Source organism: Amblyomma maculatum, chromosome 3 (assembly GCF_055883805.1).
Source record: "Amblyomma maculatum isolate TAMU_Amacu chromosome 3, ASM5588380v1, whole genome shotgun sequence".
Lineage (NCBI taxonomy): Eukaryota > Metazoa > Arthropoda > Arachnida > Ixodida > Ixodidae > Amblyomma > Amblyomma maculatum.
The window spans coordinates 208,534,899-208,557,142 of NC_139346.1; the positions used below are offsets into that span (position 1 = coordinate 208,534,899).

The 22,244-nt window shown below is 46.1% G+C and overlaps 1 protein-coding gene across 2 annotated transcripts; it reads left to right on the forward strand.

Annotated features, from left to right (window-relative positions):
* Positions 1 to 2,093: 2,093 nt before the first annotated feature.
* LOC146197559 (chymotrypsinogen A-like) lies at positions 2,094 to 17,696 on the forward strand. Of its 2 annotated transcripts, none has more exons than XM_084599463.1 (9): positions 2,094 to 2,250; positions 5,185 to 5,357; positions 7,724 to 7,961; positions 9,032 to 9,151; positions 10,185 to 10,410; positions 10,848 to 10,947; positions 13,268 to 13,469; positions 17,010 to 17,158; positions 17,452 to 17,696. In XM_084599463.1, exons 1-9 carry the CDS (start codon positions 2,214 to 2,216, stop codon positions 17,635 to 17,637), a joined length of 1,431 nt encoding a protein of 476 aa, XP_084455589.1. In that variant the 5' UTR covers positions 2,094 to 2,213; the 3' UTR covers positions 17,638 to 17,696. The 2 variants fall into 2 exon arrangements, with proteins under 2 accessions (XP_084455589.1, XP_084455590.1); XM_084599464.1 differs by having other exon boundaries at positions 2,095 to 2,250; positions 13,268 to 13,430.
* Positions 17,697 to 22,244: the final 4,548 nt, after the last annotated feature.

A 22,244-nucleotide genomic window follows, 5' to 3' on the forward strand; every position in this document is an offset into this window, starting at 1 on the left:
CACAATCATGAAAGGTAGAAATAAAATAACGAGCCTGATATCGACAGCGGGGAGCTAGCGATAAAATTCTGCAAACAGAAAACGTGTTTAATATGCCTTATTTGATAACAGGTGGGAATGCAGCGAGTGATAACACAAAGAGGGCCCATTGAGAAAACGAGCACGGGACGACACAGTTTTCCAAAGGGTGCGCGTAGGTGTGTCCGGAGGCTTATGTCCGACGGCAAAGCTATACTTCGTCTCACAAGATATCTGCAGCACTGCGAAAGGCAATTGCAATTGTGCTCCTGAGTGCCTCTCGCCCCTGCGCACTATGATACAGAATTGTGCTTCTACTGTCACCCCCGCCAATTTGGGGGCGAGAGGCACGTAGGAGCAATAGCCTATTGTTGTGCGCGTGATCCTGATTGGTCCGAGGCGTCTCTGCCTTTCGCAGTGCTGCAAACATCTTGTGAGACGAGCTATAAGCATCAAAAGACCCGGATAGAGTACTGGGCGTGGTGCACCTGTATCTTATATAGGTTGGTGGCTTCAGCTGGCTGCCTGTGCGATGCCCTACAAATGAGCAGACTGGTTACGCTGAGGCACGCGCAGTTTGTATACACCGCGTCAATAGAGAAATTCTTGTGCCAGGAATGACGTAGTCGGTATTTGCCGCACTAAATAGAATAGATGTAAAAGAACGAACGTGGTATAACGGTGAGAATGGGAGCTGTGTAATAACTCTTTTACGCTAACTTCGACGTCAACGCCGCCAGATCCGAAGCCCATTTAAGCCAATCAGTAAACAAATGCCGGGAGAATGACGGGTTTCGTTATGCGATACGCAAGAATAAAGCCAACAATCACTGAAACAAAGAAAAACGTTTTCATTTAAAAATCAATATGCTGTAATGACGTAGTTATTTTACTTTCTAATTAATTCTGTCCACAATTATATATTTACTTCACATTGATGAACACCTAAAAAATTCAATGTTTTCCTTTGTGTCGGTAGCGGTGGTTCCATTTTTATATTAATTAAGCATAAAGAGATGGCATATACTGCGCGCGTGTCACCCTTATCGCCATATGGCAAACACTATGCTATCAGCAGGATTTTGCAATAAGTGTATTGCTCCATTGTAGTAAGCAAAGTCTGGGTCGTGACGTTAGTGCGAAGAAGGGCAAAGAAAGAAAAGGCATATTTTTCTCGAGTGAGCTCAATAACATTTATCGCCCTCAATCAGACTGCAACGCCAGCATTTAGATGGGCAGATAAGGAGTGCATTGTTCTCTGCCACAATGCTTAAAGGATCAGTACAAACTCGCTTGAGGGCTTTGTTACCTCACTGCGATTGCCACTGCTTGGAAGCTCTCCAGAAATGAAACCAGTTCAACTGATTTTCCGCTCCGATTCATGATTGCCGCCTTTATCTCCAGACTGTACGCTACGCGTCTTCTGATGCGCTGAAGTTATGAAACTCGCAGTGATAGGTGACGCCAACGTTGCTGAATTGATGCCCAGAGCCCATATAATGCATGCTAAGCTTGGGCGACATTCGATACCCGCGGGTTCGAATTATGAGAACTTTCATACTGCAGAAGCCCAGGTGATCACTAGAGTGGTTGCGCCTACCCCTCAAGGTCCAAGAAATACATGGCTCAAAATAAGACCGAAATAAAACTTGGCTAAAACAAAATAGAGCACGAGGTCTTTTTTTTTTTTTTTCCCCTTTTTAGTGCAGATTCCCTCCGATAAATATGCCCCTAGACAGGAATCGCTTCCTGACGCCCACGGTGCTGACGCCGAACCGCTCGCGGCGTGGTGTACTGCCCTGCCTTCGTTATTCTATAGGGATGCAGCATGCTGATACATCCGAAAACTGCATGGGTGCTTATCTTTTTTTCCATTACGGCAGAAGCTGATGACATTGAGGGATTGCGACTTAATCTGGCTTACTCAAAAAATACTGAGTTCCGCCCCTCTTTTCTTCCAGGAACCAAGTAATAATTTAACGGTGGAGACGATGATATCGCATTCACGCTTCGTTATCTATAGTGCATCGCTGGCAGCTTTGAAGCGGGAAACGGGGTCAGCTATCTCCGAGAGCGCAATATGATGCACCGCTACTGACTGTAGCCGTTCATACAAGCGACAGTATACCAGTGAAAGAAACGCAGGAGTTATAGACTCCAGAGGTGTTCACACATTTAAAGTTTGTCTAGAAGCAATGAATGTGCTTACAGTTGTCATCCATGCAGCGATAAGTAAGTACTGAAACTAAATCCTTTACAGAGCTGAGTAAAAATTGAGTTGGTTGGAGTAATTTTAAATAGATTTAACAAATCTGTCAAATATGAGTGCTTCTGTGTAGGTAGACAATGGGAAATTTGCAGCCGTAGGTCTGACAGCTTTTTTGTGTGTGATCTTATTGCATTCCCTGTACTACGGGCCTGCTTGCTAGCGGAAGCATGTTTCTACGGTTTGTGACGGATATCTAGATAGATACACACGTAGCAGACGCGTACGCCAATCGAACTTACGGGTACTTGCTTAACGAATCGTGACCGAATCGTGACCGACTTTGGAGACCTGCATGCATGGCCGCCAGGAGAAGGAAGCTGATTTAGACGAAGCGACTAACCTGCATTTAGGCTTCTCAGAGCATTCATGCCGTTACGCAAGTCACGAGAAATCACAACAGCGAGCACTCTGTGATGACTCATAGAGTCATGCGGCTGCAGGACTTTGTGTTTCTTTTAAAAAGATCAGGCAAAAACCAGGGCGAACATCAGTATGCCTTATATCTGTACTTCGCGAAGAGCCGTTCTTTACAACCGGTTTAGGAATAGTATACTTCGGTAAAGGCTTTACCCATAGACGTGAATCATGCTAGTTGCCTGCTGAAGTTGAAAGTGCGCGGCAAACGCTTTGCTTTGCTCGCAGATACTCTTCGCATTTCATTTTAGTCTGATTATAAAGTTCGCGGAACTCTGACCAAGAATAGATGGCTAATAGAAGAGAGAAAGCCCTGTAAACATTCTAATGCTTTCGCTTCATGCGAGTTCATTAGTTCATTCCACCGACGCCGCGGGCATCGCTCTCGGGAGGCTAAGCAGCAAATTTCGAACGCTGACTAGGGCATTTGCCAAAGATGAGCTCCGTTCAGAATCCGTAGCACTCCAGATTTTCTACATCATGTAATGATGAACTGCTCGAGCAAAAATATAAAGGCCGCGCCGCTCTTTCCCTGATCCGTGCGTGCAGTACGATATTTTCTCCCATGTACAGTTTTCTCCAGTCTTAGGGCGAACACACGAACGCGTGGCGGTGCTTTTTAAAGCGAAAGTGCGTCTACGTGGCAGCGTATACCTAAATGAAGTTGAGCAGAAAAGGAGGGACTTGGAGGTGGAGATTGCGCCTCGCCTGACCATTAACTCTGATAAAGAGTCACATTGGAAGCATTGACTGTCCGAAGGACCCGGCCGTAGACCTGCATGTTCGCCTCAAATGTGGAGGACCTTGTATTCCTTACATCCCTTGCTTTACGCCACTGGCGCAGCTCAAGAATGCCACAAATGAGTGGGCTGTCCAATGAAAACAAAACAAACCACCATTCCGGTATCGCCCAAAAAGGCGCACTTTGAACAAATCTAGGGCCGCGAAATGGGATTTATTGTCAAAGACTCCGATCGCAAGAAAGATTGTCGTCAGCGTTGTCGGCGTTGTGAACGAGAAATCACACGCGCGTCACGTCAACCGGTGACTGCTTTTTAGACTACGTGACATCACGAGACTACATGAGATGGCCGATTTGGCAGGAGCTGGCCAGCTTGGGCACCTGCGTTGAGATGATGTCGAACCTCCGGGACCTTTAGATGCGCTGTTGTCTATATAGGCCACGGAGGCGCGCGTTTCTTACGGCTTCGTTAAATCGAGGCTTTAAGTGGAGTGGTCTTTGACATAATGTTGTACCTTACGACGGTATGCTAATGAACTTCTGCGCGAGCTAATAGCAACCCATATATATAAATAAATTAGGTGGTGGTGGTGGTGGTGGTGAAAACGTTTATTAAAAATAGTTACATGGAGGTTGCTCCGGGGTCAAGCTTAGTGCCCTTCCCCTCACAAACACTAGGTGAAGTCCCTAGTACGGGACCCCAGTGGCTTCCGCTGCTGCCATTACTCATTTGACCAATGCCTTTTGGGCTTTCAGGTCGGAGCAGGAGAGTAGGGTCGCCTCCCAGTCCTCCCGGGTGGGGTTTGGGTTAGGTGCAAAGGCAGAGTTGGAGGGGCACGCGCACACCATATGGAAAAGGTCCGAGGACATTTCCCCACAGTGCGGGCACTCCCCAGAGAAGGCGTGTTTAAATGACGCTGGGCACATCATGGTGTTCGTAAGGAGACGAAGAAACACGCGTTCCTCTGCTCTCGTTAACCCTTTACACGAGGGGGGGGGGGGGGGGGGTAAAGATTGTGTTTGTTTTGGTACAGCTGCGTAATTTGTCTGAAAGTGCAGGCTGGTGTGAATTCTTCTTCTGAGGAGGAGGGGCGATTAAGCGAGTATCAAAGCGTGTATAGGCCTACGAGGATCCGTAAGGGAAGTTGCGCAGACGGGATTCACTAATACTGTCGAGCCATGCCCCTAAGGTGGCGCTAAATTACGTGCACCCAAAATTCTTGGCTGAAAAATGTACCTCAAAGATTCCAAGTCGATGCAGCTTCGTCCGCCTGCATCAGACGGAGGCCCTGCGGCTCCAACCGGTGATGATGCCCCGCCTAGCAAAAGAACGGAAACTTAAACCATTGCTATCAGCTTGAAGTGCGCTCCCTATTGCACACGCGTTTTGATGCGCCGTTATCGTGCGGTTGGCTAGAGTAACTAATGCCGGAACGGGGGCACGCGCGGAGAGGTATGAGCAGAAATGCCTCACTGGTGACTCACTATCCCGCTTGCAAATGCAAGTCTTTCTTTGATCGAACGCAAGTTTACTACACAAATCAAATGACCCCCTCCCCCTTCTCACCCTACGTTCTATATATGAGCCTTCCGCAGCGCAAAGAAGCAACCTGAATGTGTTATCTAATTCGCGACAATAAGCAAGTAACTTCATTCGACTCACAGTACGTTTTCCTTTGTGGTCTAGTCGCAAGCATTTTAATCACACTCAGGCCTTGCGTTCTGAGACACGTCCGTTCAGTTTCAGCGTGGTTGGCGTCGGCAAGCGTAGTGTACACACTAAAGGATGGAGAGAGCTTGCACTACCGCAACGTCATCGAGGGTTACGTGGTCAGCCCCGGGTTCACCAATGGCTCGAGCTACCCTCCGAATTTCTCCGGCAGCGTTACACTCATCGCCTGGGCACCGAACAACGTGAGATCTTGCTGGAAATCTTCAAAAGATTTATATGCTGCGGTATATGGCCGTGCTGCCTTTGTCAAGAATTATAAGGGTCACTTTGGCCCACAAAAGTGTGATGAGGCGAAAACATCTGTTGCGCGATGGTCCGAAGCCTTGCACTACCGGCACCTATTTCTCTCTTTTTTCACATTCACCTTCCTCCTTTTCCTTATGGCCCATTTAAGGTGAACCCGGGTACCCCCACTACTGTGCCGGAGTACCCGGGTTCGAACCCGACCTCGGCGGCTGCGTTTCGATGGAGGCGAAACGAAGAGGCGTCCGTGTGCTGTGTGATGTCAGCGCACGTTAAAGATCCCCAGGTGGTCGAAATTACTCCGTAGCCCTCCACTACGGCTCCTCTTTCTCTCTTTCCACTTTCACTCCCATCTTCCTCCCTTCCCCTACGGCGCGGTTGAGGTGTCCACAGAAAACAAGTGAGACAGTTACCGTGCCTTTCCCTTCCTATAAATATAAATAAATCAGTTAGCGGAGAATTGTGACAGATACAGCGCCTTTCCTTTCCTGTAAACCAATTTGAAACAACGCTGATGCCTGCTGTACTGCGTCTGCTTCTATATGTTGTGTGGTGCGGCGTCCGAGGAAGCACCAAATGAAGGCGCCGCACGAACACCAGGATCGAACGCCCAGCGGGGTCACCTTCGTTAAGCTTACAGTGTACCAATATTCTAGTTCACTGTAGTTAAGCGTGAATCGCCTGGTGACGTCATCACTGAGACAGATTACCTCTTCCATCAAGATTACCTCTTTTAGCTCAAGATCTGACACACTAACGTAGAAAGCCAGCACGTAGGCGCTAGAGCAAATGCCGCATCACATGCCCATTCCTTAAAAATATTCCCAAATCTGAAAATAAAAGGAAATAAAAAAAAAACGTAAATCACATCAACAACGGCTGCACAGATGGAATTCTCCACATTGATATAAAATATAGAAGCCTCTAATAATAGTGAGTCTACCCATGCATGGTGCCGTTGTAATTTGTACACCGTTTCAGCACTCATTACAGGCACAACGCAAACGCCTTCACGTGCTCACAAGGCTCTCCAGAAAAGCAGGCCGTGCAGAGGATGGATGGATGGAATGGATGGATGGAATATAGGAGCGTCCCCTTTGAAACGGGGTGGTAGCAGTAGCTATCATGCTCATTTTTCTCCCTATATCTTAATTATTGATTTAGATTGGTTAACTAAACCATCATTCTATTTATTTAATTTTTGTTCCTGCATTACTAACATTATGTCACTTCTCTGCTTTTAAGCCACCAATCTTCCAGCCGTTTTTTGCTAGTTTCCACCGCCGGTTTATTCACCCGGCCACTGTTATCTCTAAACCCCAGAGCTTCAGAAACAGTGATTGCGCCTGCATCAACTTCCGGATGGATACCATTCCATTCGAGTATAATATGGTCAATTGTTTTACTGGAGTTTCCACATACAGTACATGCGTCATTTCCATTGTTAAATTTCTTTTTGTAGCTGCGTGTTCTAAGACACCCTGATCTAGCTTCTAAAAGTAGGGCACTGCCTCTTGAGTTATCAAAGAAATCTTCCTTCCTGATCTGCATTTTCCACTTTCGGTATAATTCCACACTCTGTTTCTTTTCCATCTAATTTATCCAATTTTTACCTTCTGTGTTTTTCACCTGTTGCTTTATGCTCTTTATTTCTCCGTCCTTGTGACTAGCATACTTACTAGTGAGTTTCCTAGTTCTTTTCCTCCATTGTGAGTCAACGCTTTTTAAGTACAGATATTTAAATACTTTAGCTGCCCATCTGTTACTGTCCAATTTCCTCAGGCGTTCCTCATATAATATTTTACTCTGAGCTTCCCGTACTTCGAAAGATGTCCAGCCCATATCTCCCTGTACCGCCTCATTTGTAGTTTTGCCGTGGGCACCTAGTGCTAATCGTCCAACGGATCTCTGGTTTATTTCTAATGTCGACTGTACCTCTGATTTTAGGCACAAAACCGCATTTCCGAAAGTAAGTCCGGGCACCATAATTCCTTTCCAAATACCCCTCAAAACCTCATACCTATTGTATCCCCACAATGCCTTATGCTTCATTATCCCGGCATTCCTTCGCCCTTTGGCCTTAAGTGATTGCTCATGCTTTCCAATGTATGCCAATCCTTCTTTTACCCATACCCCCAGATATTTATATTCTGCTACTCTAGGTATTTCATGGCCTTGTATTTTAAGACCCTGATCAGTTGAGCCGTTGAAAATCATCAGACCCGACTTAACGGCGCTGAAAGAGAGCGTTCCGCTGCAGCGACCTGTGGCGTGCTCTTTTCAACCTGTTGTTTCCCATTCCCAGCACATAGAGCTGTACTTTGAAGACATCGACATGGACGTAAGCAGCTACTGCCGTGGTGACAGCCTGGAGATATGGGAGGGCCGATACGTGGCCAACAAAATGGCATTCATCCTCTGCGGCTGGCACCGCCCGCGACCGTGGATCTCTGCTGACAACACCGTTAAGATCAAGTTTAAAAGCGACTTCATGCACCAAGGAAGAGGCTTCAAAATATGCTTCAAGGCCACCCGTGTCAGCGGTGAGAGTGTCTGATGTTTGAACATCCAGATACACCGAAGTACAAAAGGAGCCTCAAACCCTTCTCTACATGTGTATGAGAACGGCCGAATTCATTCAAATCGGTATATTTGTATTAAAGACCAGTTTGTGAAATTAAAAATACAGGCGACAGAAAAGAGCTCGAAAAGAGGTTTATAGGATTTATTTGAAACACTCCGGAACGAAGTGACGACAACTATAAACGAAAAGTACTCGTCAGTGTGTAAATTGTGGGGAGTCAGTGATCATTTTCGGACGTTGATAGCCTTAAGAAGAAACATAAAGATCGAGAATGCATAGATGTGAGTTACGTCGCATTCGACCGTGTTTGACTTGCTTCTGTACATGTTCCGAGGCACAACTCGCGCTCCTCCAGGAGTTTAAAATGTTCATTAATTTAGGCATTAATAAAGCAATAGCCGGATCGGTATGAAGTAAATACGCAGGCAAAACGCCTCGCGGCTGCTTAACAATGTTGTCTCAATATCAAGCAGCAAGTTTTTGATCCACCTTAAGTCAAGTAAAAAAACAAAAAAATCGGAATATTGGCTGCAGCAAAACGTCAAACGCTGTGCTTCCGACGAAAAAAAAAAAAAAAGAACAGGATGTATTTTGTCGCCATTCTTTAAGGTACTAAGTTAATGGGGTTGTGTAGTAATACAAAGATTAATGATTTTTCATTCTTGCTTTTACATCTGCAGTACACCCCGCATTTTGCTGGCGAGTTAAAAGGCACGAGTTAAAGAAATGAGCACCGGCGTTGCCATACTTCCTCCAAAGGAATCCTTATGTTTCGGCACTCCACGAACGCCCGCCCACTTTCAATTTATATGTGGTGCTCAAGCCAGCACGCAGCCTGGACTGAGACCCTGTTGTAAACCTCACTATATATTGCTCGTCAGTAACAGTCAGGCTGCTTGGCATGGCCCTATTTTATTTTAGCCACCGATTTGCGCCATGATTACTGCTGGTCTCCCACTTGCTTCAATTCCTGTTGGTGGTCTTCATTTTCCCCGAAATATATACGGCGCGCATCACTGCCTATCGCAGGGTTGTGCAACAAGTCTGAGTACCAGTGCATGAACCGCCAGTGCGTCCCCGTTTCAAGGAAGTGTGATGGTTTCACGGACTGCGCAGACGCGTCAGACGAAAAGTATTGTCCCGTAGGAGGTAAGTGCAAATAGGGAAAGAATGTTCACAATACGACATTTAACAACAAAGGGACACTTTGAGGCCCATAGATCATTATCCCATGCAGAGCTGTGAAACGTTTTGTTTCTTCATGGCTTCTTATACATTTTTCTTTTCGCTGAATGGCAGCATCCTGGGGCTACTTACATAGGTATTATATTCGGTGTGGAGGAAGTTCTATCTCCTTATTAGGGTGTAAGCTGTACTGCTACCATCAAGGGGATGCAGTCTGGGAGCGTAGTCAGAAGGTGTGTGTGTAGGGGGGGGGGGGGGGGGGGGGGGGGTGAATTTAATTTGAAGGCGTTGAAGTATTGCCTGCCCGGTTCTGACTGGGTAATGAGGTGCGCTTCTACTAGTTCATCAATTCCGTTGTGAGCCACCAGTTGCACAAATTTGCTCGTAACGGTATTGTTAGGAAGATGCGGGGTAGTTTTATATGCTGTGCAGATGGAGGCGATCAATTTGGTCCCTCTAGAGATGTTAGTGTCGCAGGTAGGGGGAGAAGTAAGTAATGATACAAGGGTAGAATGCTTGGATCAGGCGGTGCGTGCCTGCTTCGCGCATGTCCTTGCGGCGGTTAGAAATCATCTTTATGAGGGCGGAGGTACTCTGCGCTGACCTCGGCATGGTGCCGATAGCGGCGGCATTAGTGCCGTTATTCAAAATGTGGGGGCCCAGAATTCATATGTAGCGTAGCAGGGGGCGGCAGAAAGTTAGGTGGGCGGATGAGGTTAAGAAGTTCGCAGGGGTCAAGTGGATGCAGCTAGCACAGGACGGGTTAATTGGAGAAATATGGGAGAGGCCTTCGCCCTCCAGTGGGTATAGTCAGGCTGATGATGATGATGATGATGATGATGATGATGATGATGATGATGATGATGAATTCATGGATCACATCCACTCACTGAGGCTGCTCAAGCTGACAACGAACATCACTGATGAATGTTACACTTTCAATGAAGTTTCCTTTACATTTACTGATGTTAAGCATGATATTTTCTTTTCTGCCAAGCTCCCAAGGTGCAGGCTCGGAATTCAAACGTACCGTGCGGCATGCCGCTACATCGTCCTGCGATGGAGTCCGAGGACCGACTGGTTGGAGGCCAGGAGGTGGTACCGAATTCGTGGCCATGGCAAGTCAGCCTCAGCCGTGTTGAATTCGAGGTGATGGGACACTTCTGCGGCGGATCACTCATCTCTGACCAGTGGGTGCTGACCGCCGCACACTGCCTGAGGTCGTGAGTGACTTATTTATATCTTTATAGAGGTGGCTTGCTTAAACACAACATCGTTTTTTTTTTTTCTCGTATGATATGCTCCCATAATCTCTCGTGCTTATTGGGTTGGGTGTACGAGAAAATTATCACTAAAGCAAATGTCACTGCTTAACCTTGAATTGTATCACCAACTCTCTCGTTCGGCTATAGTGTTGAATCATGCATTACCTTTCTTTATAAAGAATGACTGTATAAATAATCCTGAGCAGACATCAACGAAACCAATAGCGAGGAATTAGTACTGAATCAGCTGTTTTAAAGGATGGTCAAAATCGAAAATTAATTTTGGGAAGAAATTTCTTCCTAAAATGTCGGATAATATGGGTGACCATGAGTGTTTTTTACGTCGGTTGTCCATCTCCTATTGCTATATGTTATAACGACAATTTGTATCGCAGGAAAAAAGCAAAAGATATGCTGGTATTTCTCGGTATGCACGACCGCCTGAATGTCAGCGACGTGATCACCCGTGGCGTGCGCACCGCAGTATCCCACCCAGTGAGTATCTAAAGATGGAATCATCGGAAGAATTACATCGAGTTTTCAGACCTTAACTTCCTGCAACATATATTTTCGACGTGAAAATTCTAGAGGGCACTTTGGACCACTAAAGAGCGATGAGGCGAAAGCCATTATAGCGCGATGGATCGTAGCCCTCCACTATGGCACCTCTATCTCCCTCTCTTCTTTCACTCCCGCCTTCCTCCTTTCCTTTACGGTCTGGTACATGTGCCCGCGGAGAGTTGTGATAGATACTGTGCCTTTTCTATTCTGTAAATAAATTTCAAACGCCGGTGATGCCTGCCATACTAACGCCTCCTAGACTGCTTCTGTTTGCTGTGTGGTGCGGCGTTCGAGGAAGTGGCAAATGAAAGGCGCCGAACGGACGACTGGATCGGATACCCGGCGGGGTCAGCTTCGTACATCGTAACGGTACATTACGTGCCCATTGTCAAACCTAACCAGCATTTCGTTGAACGCATGAAAGTTCGCCGGCGTTCTATAATTCGTTCACAGGAAAGGAAGAGCGGACTATATGTCACTCGCGGAATCCTGCTATCATCCTCACGGTAGACAAGGGGAATTATGAAGAGCGTTTCATGAGCCGATCGGTCAGGGACAACTTCATTGACAGTGTAACATTTCTCAGAGATGTTCATAGTTGTCAGCCTGAGCAGCCTCAGTGGGTGGATGTGATCGACGGATTGATCGAAATGAAAATATTTTAATACATCGCTTAAGCCAAAGGTAGCCTAGTAATTATTATGCATGTATGTACTTTGTTGACCGGCAATAAAGAAAAAAAATCCGGGGCGTGGCGCAGTTGGTAAAGCGGTTGGCTTGGGATCCAAAGAAGGCAGGTTCGATTCCGGGTGGAGACAAGGTTTATTAATTAATTTTGAATTCTTGCTCGCGAAAGCGTGACACCTATGCTGATAACCTTCTGTCAATAACGATGAGGCATTAAAGAACATTCTGTGGCGTTTTATGCAGTTGAACTAGAATTACTCGAGGGCGTTCGTTGACGTAACGCAAAATTTCGTTACTACGTATATACACTTATAATTATAAGGTATAATTATGTATATACGTATACATAATTATACCTTATGCTAGGCCTGTGGGTGAGCAGAAGACATTACCCGCGAATCTATTCCACTCACTTATTGGAATGTTCTGCAACATTCACCTTGCATTTTTTGTCGTGTTTGATATTTACGCATGCTTATTATCGTTAGGACCGAGTCCGCAGTTGAGAGGAACAGAAATGTGCACGATTAAATTAACGTAAATAAAAGGAAATAAATATCTAATGGCGTGTGTGTGTGTGTGTGTGTGTGTGTGTGTGTGTGTGTGTGTGTGTGTGTGTGTGTGTGTGTGTGTGTGTGTGTGTGTGTGTGTGTGTGTGTGTGTGTGTGTGTGTGTGTGTGTGTGTGTGTGTGTGTGTGTGTGTGTGTGTGTGTGTGTGTGTGTGTGTGTGTGTGTGTGTGTGTGTGTGTGTGTGTGTGTGTGTGTGTGTGTGTGTGTGTGTGTGTGTGTGTGTGTGTGTGTGTGTGTGTGTGTGTGTGTGTGTGTGTGTGTGTGTGTGTGTGTGTGTGTGTGTGTGTGTGTGTGTGTGTGTGTGTGTGTGTGTGTGTGTGTGTGTGTGTGTGTGTGTGTGTGTGTGTGTGTGTGTGTGTGTGTGTGTGTGTGTGTGTGTGTGTGTGTGTGTGTGTGTGTGTGTGTGTGTGTGTGTGTGTGTGTGTGTGTGTGTGTGTGTGTGTGTGTGTGTGTGTGTGTGTGTGTGTGTGTGTGTGTTCGAGCGTACATGCGTGCGCATGCGTGCTTTTCTTGGCGCGATATGGAAAATACGTTTTGTAGCCACAGCGCCAAGAGAAGTCAGGTATTTGAAATTTAAAAAAATTATGTGGCTATGTGTAGATAACTAATTAGAAAGTTAGCTATCAGAAATTAGTGAGCCAGCTTGGTTGGTTGGTTTGGTTTGTGGGGTTTAACGTCCCAAAGCAACTCAGGCTATGAGAGACGCCGTAGTGGAGGACTCCGGAAATTTCGACCACCTGGGGTTCTTTGACGTGCACTGACATCGCACAGCACACGGACGCCTTGCTTTTCGCCTCCGCCGAAAAGCTGCCGCCGAGGCCGGGATTCGATCCCGCGTCCTTGGGAGAGCCAGCTTGCTTGTTATAAACAGATTTATTCTGGCGCGACAGAAGTGCTCTTAATAGCTCAAAAGGCCTATTTTTAATTTCTGTGGCCGCTGCCTTGAAGCACCTGGTACATACACCCGTGTACGCACAGGAGCCTTCATTTCTTGCAGAAATATAAACAGTCTGGGCGCAATTACGACCTGGGGCTATTAAAGTTGGAGGCACCGGTCGACTTCACGGGCAAGGTTCGGCCCATCTGCCTGCCGACGCACAAGGATCACGACTTGCTATCTCGAGGTCGATGCTTCGCCACCGGATGGGGGCAGACCAGAGGTGGGCGAGCCTGCGGCACATATGCACGCACACACGGTGGTATGCACCGTTTAAAACATCCGCAACGCACATGGTTGCTCTAATGAAGGAAAACAGAAAGTTTAAAGGGAGTCTGAAACGATCTTGGAGAATACCGTGAGATTTATGGATTCGGAGTTATAAGCTGTCAGGTATGGCATTCAAAGGTTGTCTTTTTTTCTTTTTTTTTTCTCTTTTTTTTTTTTGTCGCGGACATTCAGAACGATGACGTAATCGTTGAGTCAATCCGAGACGAAGTTGAGGCCTCATCCCACAGCGGGGTAGAAGTTGGATAAACTCGACAATTACGTCATAGTTTTCAGATATTTGCTGCTTTCGCCGACACCTTGTAATTATTTTATAATCATACGCCACCAACTAGCTAGTGTTATGCGTTTTCAGTATATACCAATAAACACCAAAAAATAACCCCCGAGATGGTTTTCTATGCATTGATTAAAACCGAAAAACTCCAATTTAGGCTGTCCTTGGAATCCCCTTTCGCACTTTTTTGTTTGCCCCCCCCCCCCCCCCCCCTTTTTTTTTTCGACTAGCAGCGTATAACACCCTTCGTAAAAAATTATAAGGGCCGCTCAAACTCCGCCTTGAGTGGACGCGGCAGCACATTTAACACCTTCTGCTCGTTCCGGCAATTTTCTTTCTAATGACACAGCTGTCGATAGGCATACAGTCGCTCATCAAATTATACACTAGGCGCACCTCATTTACGCTGCTTGTGTGCCACCTATACTGCGGCACTGCGCTACGATCGCGGATTTTCATGTGGGAGCCGGATGCTCGTGGTAAAATTGTATGCATACAAAAAAAGCGCTAAATTAGCCGAAGTGTATTTTGTTACTCGCCTAATTATTTGTTCTGTAATAGTTCGTTTCTAACTACACAGCTGTACCCTAGCATACAGTCGTGCGGCAAAGCATGCACTAGGAGCATTTTACTCGAAGCAACGTAGTTATGTGGTGTATCTAATAAAAAATAAAGTTCTTAGGCGTATCGGTTGCATCCTCGCCTCGCAGACTGAAGAGCCGGAGTTCGTTTACCCGCGCGTTCTGAAGGATTTCGGTTTATTTGCTTCCTCGAATATTTTGCGCGTTACAACGGAGAGCAACAATACCGACACCGACTTTTCTGCGACGTGAGGCACTTAACGCTATCGCGTTTAAATATTTTGGCTCCGCCACTACATTAAGGAAGCCACTCTCCTTAAACTCTGACCTTAAGAGAACATACCTGCATTTAAGCACTTCTCGCAGCTGCGGAATGAGAACCGTCGCTACACTAGTCTTGTTTCGCATCTCCAGTTGACGTGGTAGATATCCTGATCCTTCTGCTACGCTGCTACTTCATTTTTGGGCGAAGCGTACTGCTCTCGGAGTGCCGAAAAGCTACAGCCGTACACGAGTTTGAGAGGGAGCCTTCAAGCACGAGTCAAAATCCTGCCGGGAAAAACATTATGGTGGCGCCGGCTCCTCCATGGCGGCGGCCACCAAAACTGGCTTGATACGTCTTTCCCAGATAGATGGTGCTAGTAGAAACTGCGCACCTAGAGTCGAAAAAATTGCTATGGCTTATCTCAGCTAAACCCGGTTATGCAAGCGAAATCATCGTTAGGATTGGCTGTGCTGTGTTGCTAAGTCAGGTTAGAATCATTTAGATGACATATAGTTCACAGATCGGAAGTTTATTAAGCACGGTGAGGAACGGTTTGCTGGTGTTTAACTCATCCATGCCTGTCTGCGAAAGTCAGGGAAACGAAGCCGAAGCGCGACTCCTCCATGGCTGTGCGAACCGCAAGGATACCGAAGCCCGGTCGAGACGACACGAAGGTGTCGAATATTCGAACACATTTTGAAGGGTGAGGTCACAGGAGGCGAGGCAGGTAGGCAGCGGTGGCGGGCGAGGGTAGGCAGGGGACTGGGAGGCTAGGTGACACTGTGTCAGGCAACGATGTATGTTTATGGAAAAATGTACCGGTACGAATAACGTTTGACACGTGTGTGAAGAAGAAGAAGAAGAAGGATAAGAAGAAGAAGAAGAAGAAGAAGAAGAAGAAGAAGAAGAAGAAGAAGAAGAAGAAGAAGAAGAAGAAGAAGAAGAAGAAGAAGAAGAAGAAGAAGAAGAAGAAGAAGAAGAAGAAGAAGAAGAAGAAGAAGAAGAAGAAGAAGAAGAAGAAGAAGAAGAAGAAGAAGAAGAAGAAGAAGAAGAAGAAGAAGAAGAAGCGAGCGCCGCCGGCTCCGCACGCGCACGCGCACGCGCGAAGAAGAGCGGCTCCGGCTCCTCGCGCTGAACCTTAGTCACGGTGACCTGGGTTCAAGGTCATTCGGCGTGTACACGGCGAAACTCGCTCGACTAAGCCGGTGAAGCTTTCACTTCAAAACATGTTGCAAAATGATGGACGCCTTGTGTAGGGTGCATATGATATAGTGTCACGTGGTGGTGACAAGGCCATTGGCAGCAAAAGAAAAGACAGGCGTAATCACACTGAAAATTAACTCTATTGAGCTGACTTGCGCCTTCAAACTAACTGAACAACGCGGCGGCGGCGATTGCAGCAGACGTGCTCGCTGGTCGTCAATTAGGAATACCTGTCGCACACGTCGACGCTCAATTTAAAGGCTGTGAAAAAACATCGAGATAAAGTCGCAAACGGTGACTAGCACAACCTGGAACATTACAGAAACACACGGGCGTGGTCGGAATCATCGATAAACATCTCGGCGTATCTTTCGCGACAAAGAAACTGATAAAGCTGCGCCTCGCGACAGTAAGTATGAACAAACAAAGAATGCAGAATTGATTCGCATGCCAGAACCAGAGTGATAAGGCTGCATGCCGGTGGCTGCTAAACAAACAGCAAAAATTCCCGGCAGTAGTTTTGGTTTATTCATTGGTGATGGTTGGCAATGTGATTAACTGACTGGTGATTAGTGACTGAAGCCAGGGTAGCGTAGATGAATAATGTCGTGCTTGAGTCGCTGAGTTTGAACACATGTGATGGAACCAGTGGCTAGTGCGGCATCGTACCGTCTGACATTCTACCAGATGCGTGCAATAGTGTAGGGGCTTCGTTTGAGGGTGTGTCCTCTCGGGATGGTGGTGCTTTACTACCAGGGAAACTTCGTAAGACGAATGTCGAGAATTCTGGCGGAGGAGAATTCTCGGTATCAGGCAGATAGATGGTTGAAGCGAAGGCGGGAAGCCGAGGCGAGAGCATTAGAAGTGAGCCGATAAGTGCGCTCGCTTTCACGCCTACTCTCAAAGTGAAGGTCAAGCACTCTCTTAATTTTTATTTATTTTGTATCCACGCGCTGATATTTGCATTACTGAGCTGACAGCGCCCAGACATAGCGCAACATTGCATTCATGCGATGGAGTGCTTGTTCTGTGTACATTTGCAGCCGGTTAGAAGTGTAGTGCAGAGAAGAGCCAGCACGCAGCAACGCCTTGGTTAAATGCAAGGACTCAACTTGGGAAATTAATCATTCCTTTAAGACAAATGTTACCCTCACCAACTTCACTGCGCTTGTTGTGTCTCTTGCGCAGGAAGTGGCAGTTCCGACAGACTTAAGCAAGCGGAGATGACAGAGTTGCCTTTCAAGAAATGTCTGCTCATCAAGGCTGGTTTCGGCGATCCCGAAGAGCAGTACACTTTCTGCGCCGGCGACCGGAACGGCGAGAACGGCATTTGTAGCGTAAGTGATGATAACGACTCCGAAACGACTTTCGTGTGGCGATAACGGCATAGTTTTCAAGAAGAGTATACCGTAATAAAGTAGAACACATCTCTGTGGACGACCAACGCTGTCAGACTGGAGGAAGACCAATTAAAGAGCTAAAGTTGTAGAACTAAGTTCGGATGGCTCGATTGCGAAGTCCCACAGAAACAAAATTAGACAAGCATATATTTTCATCATTAGAATTATTCACTCAGGTGCTTATAATAAAAAGTAAGAATGCGATAAGACTCTCTATTCCATCTCTGCAGGGCGACAGTGGTGGCCCCCTGTTCTGCTCCAAGAATGGCACCTCAGCGTGGACGATACAGGGTATTGCAAACTCCGCTGTGATGGCCACTGAGACCGGTGCCATCTGCGGTGTCGGCAGCGATTCCTTCTGGAGCAGGGTCGCCTTCCACATGCCGTGGATCAGGCGTACCATGCGAGCCTTCTAGGCCCCACAGCAGGACACCTGCGACACAGTCGAATCGAAATAAACACTGTTTCCTTTTCGCGTGTTGAGAGGCTTCCCTTGCCCTGACCGATGTGAAATGGGTCTCTTGTTGGCACAATCAATCAATCAATCAATCAATCAATCAATCAATCAATCAATCAATCAATCAATCAATCAATCAATCAATCAATAGTTATTGCGATTTCATACATTTTATTGGCTATACAGGCAGAACCCGAGAACCAGTGCTATAGAGCTGCGAGAGGGGTTCATACCATTGGCCGTAAAAGCAATCAAGCGAAAGAACGATAAAGAACTGTGACTATAGGAACATCAGAAGTTAATTAGTCAGTAAAAGTGAAACATTGGAAATATTGACAAAATGGGCAGCGTTAACTCCTTAGAAAATTAGAAAATTGTTGGTAGTTATTTATGCCTGTAATGTACTGGGGTAGTACGCTCCTATATTTTAGTACAGCATATGTAAATCAGTAAGCGCCACAAATATTTCTAACGCATGGGGCCTGTAGAGCAGCTGTAGATAGTCATGTGAGTCGGTACTGCTAAGTTGTAGAATTTTAACTGTATGACAAATAAGTATGCTTTCAACAAGGTTGACGACTGGGCACGTTGGTATGGGTTCATACTTAACCAGCCAAAAGACGAGACACAGCAAAGAGGAGGACAGGACAAGGCTGGACTATCAACTGAATGTTTATTGATCAGAAGAAAACAACGAAGACTCCTTCCGAAAAGCTCGCGCACAACCCAACCGGTGGAATGGCAGGAAATTGGGAAGAAGATGAAGAAAAAAATTCAATGCCAATTCAAAGTCAAGGCCTAACTAACGACTTCTCTAATAGATCAAATTCCTTACAATAAAGGCTAACCGACGCCTTAGCCACACACTTGTCCTCGGCTTTAGCAATGTAAAATGCTTCAACCAACTCTCTGCAGAGATGATTGCCATTGCTGTAAACTACACCCGTATTTTTGAAGTCAGGCGCACGAAGGGACGGGTCATGCTCCGACTTATGCTTTCCACTATATCAAACAATTAAAATCTGATGCAATACTGGATGCGTTTGTCACCGTTCAAAATATGGAGATGCTGAAAGGTGAAAGAAAAATATTGTATAGAGCATGACAGTATTCTGGGATACCAGCAATTGATGAATGACGCGTTAAGCCATGCATAGCAAGTCTGAAGATTATTATTATTATTATTATTATTATTATTATTATTATTATTATTATTATTATTATTATTATTATTATTATTATTATTATTATTATTATTATTATTATTATTATTATTATAATTATTATTATTATTATTATTTATATCTGAGTTTATAAGGCAGTTATAAAACATCAAAAATATATTTATTGGATAAAGGTCCTCCCTTTAAGGTATGCGTATAACATTTAAACCTACTTCTTTATATGAGCGCCACGTTACCTGATTGTCAATCCCACTTTCGAGAAATTTCGCTTCATTGACTATTTTCAGGGCGTTGCTGCTGGAAAAAACGTTTACAATTATGGCTTTCAGACAAATGTATACATAAAATTATGCGTTTAATTTTGCCACCGCACGTTTGTTTAACCTTTACAACCTTGCATTTCAACACTAATGGTTTTTCCGCGTTACGTAATATTGTAATGGCGTTACTAAACATGGTAATGTCGCCAAAATCACATCAACTTCTGCATAATATATGCACATAGTATTGTCACCCTTGCTCCAAATTCCACATGGACAGACTGCAAATACATTTTATTTCCGTGATTCTTATATGAGTTTGTGATAACTTCTCCATTGCGCGGTCCTACAGCCGCTAAAGCGATTCTGTATGGAAGCATCAGGTTACAAGGCTTCCGAGGTAGCATGCTTAAAGGGGTCATGCCAGCTAACATTTGAGCATAAACTGATTATTGCGTTTCACTCCACACACGTTAAATTATAAATCTTCGAAAGTTGCGCTCATTCGGTGCAGTAGATAGTATTAAAATAAATTTTTATTATTCATATTGAAAGCAGCTTTCTGGTCTGGCAACCATTAGCCGCTGACGTCACAACGAGGTCTCATCCCCATGTCGCCTGTTATTCGCTGTGTCGGCTGCGCTCTTGCATCTAGGGACTCTACTTGCATGCACGCCGTGGACGGTGATCACTGAGACTTTTTTTTTTTTTTCTTCAGCAAAAAATATTTTATTCGCATATTATTTTCTTCTTTGATAAGCCTTCACTAGAATATTGTCACGGTATTGGCGACTAGGGCTAGGTTATCAGAGACGGTGCAGATGGAATACGTCTGGTACGTCCTGCGAGTCCGGAGCCGATTCACTTCGTCCTTTTTCTCCGAGCGCCACTTCAACGTCTTTCGCTCCGAGCGCCCCCTGGCAATATATGACCTTGGTGATCCTCGGACTTGTTTTGGGCTTCATCTAAAGATTGTCGAGGAGGTGGAAATCGATCGCCTTATCATCTATTATTTAAGCGTACAATCAGAAACATATTATTCTTACGTTATGAGAGTTAGCCTGTTTAGCAACAAAACGCTCTCATATATAAAAATGCGCATGTCCAACGTTCCCTTCCGCCCTGTACGCGGCGAAAGGGAGGAGGGGTTAGCATTGTGTTGCTGATTGCTGAGCTATTGCCCGTCGCTCTTTCGGTCTAAAACTGAGAGGACATTCCAAACAAGCATACGTTGACGAGAGAGAATACCTTGCGACATTAGAGAAGCAGATAAAACTTTTGAACGAAGATGTACCCCTTGACTTGCTTTTATAAGCACATGTTAGTAAAACTTAATTATTTTCGGCTGGTAAAGCATTTTATTTTTGCAAAACTATGTTCCGTCTGGCCACGGCCAGCGCTAGAAAGCATGCGTCACCAGCGCTGCTTCAGTCCTGTCATTGTAAAACCCAACGCGATTCGAATGCGCTTCACTGCCCGCACAGAACAAGAGCCTCCCATCTGCCGCCGTCTCGGCATCTCGCCTCCCCCGCAGCCGCGCGCGCTATATGCGACCGACTCCCGAGCCAAATGACGCCTCTTGAGGGCTTCAACGTAAGCACAGTAAACATGAACCATTTAGTAATTAGTGCGTGAGACTTAAACTCCCGCAGGAATGCATCGATTCGCTGATTACGACTGAGCCCCAAGCGTGTTTGTTTACCCACAGCGGCGCCGACAGCTGCCGGCTGCGCTTGCCAGACAGGATCACCTCGGCGTCCCCCCCCCCCCCCCCCCCTCCCAATGTGCACGCGCATTGTGATGTAAGCAGTTGTTGATTTGGGGCCAAAACTACACTCGATGGCCACATACAGCTGGTAAAGCTTGTGAATGCGAGCTCCGTAATCGCCGAAACTATAGACCCGGACCCCACACACTCGCACTAGGCCTACTCGTCGCGGAACGGGTCAGTTGTTCGGCGCCGACTAACATTTCTGACCAAGGTCATTGCTGATGAGAAGGGGGAACATATAAAGTGGAGCCTCTTGTTTTTCTTTCGCTAACGCTACGGACAAGCGCACGCCGTTCAAGCCGTTGGATGCCAAGTTCTCGCTCGGCCTCCGATCCGACCAAAACTGATCGGGCGACCGTCCGCTGATCAGTTCCGTCGGCTTCGCGAGGCCGAAAACCTCACACAGCAGTGATAGGCGACCGTTGGTCGTGCTAGCGCCGTCGCCGGTGTAATGCGACAGATCAGTGCGTCGATAAGCTATGGAACCTAACCGTGCAGCTCACTGGCTACCGTGCCTTATGCTGAAGAAAGCATGCTTTACTCCACATCGCTTTCGTGCGGTAACATATCTTCATCGAACACATCTGTATGAGGAAGGTTCACAGTGTCAACCGCCCACAAAAGAGAGAGACATGTCATTTGATATTGTAGCCTGCATTGCAGACGACGCTCCGCCGCGTATCCTCTGTGACGTCACACGAGCATTTCAAAATGGCGGTCGCTCTCAGTGGGAGGAGCTTCTCAATTCCGATTTCTATCGCGTTTTTTTTTTTTTTTTGTAATATTTACCGCTTGCTAGGCACTGAAACTTTCCGTGTAGATTCACAGACCTGTATATTATTGACAGAAGTACAAAACGGCAATACAGTCATCGCCCCTTTAAGATGCCTGCGGTGTGAAAAATACCGATGGCGGCTGTTTCGTTTTCTCCTCCGCGACTCCAGCAGCACAGGAAATAAACGAGATCGCAGCAAAGTTAGATCGAAAACGTGCCGGGTGCATGTGTCATTAACATAGGGCCTAGCAATATCATTAATAAAGTGCCGGATTCCAGCCAAGTCACTCTGCTCAAAAAACGATGGTCCGCAACCCCCAGATGGGAAAGAGGGCGTTCACAAAGGAATGGAGTGAGAACATTTTTGAAAGTATGCAGTTGCGCGCGCATTTACCCCGTTTTCAACAGAGGGCACTAGATGTCATGAGCGCGCAAAAAGCGTCGACGCTGTTGGGCGGGCTGTTTGCTTTCCTGCTTCCTCGGAGCACGACAGGAGGCGCTTCATACCCGTAATCCTTAAAGCTAATAAAATTACAACATAAGGTGTGGTGTTAGTATGGCTCTTAGCAAGTACTG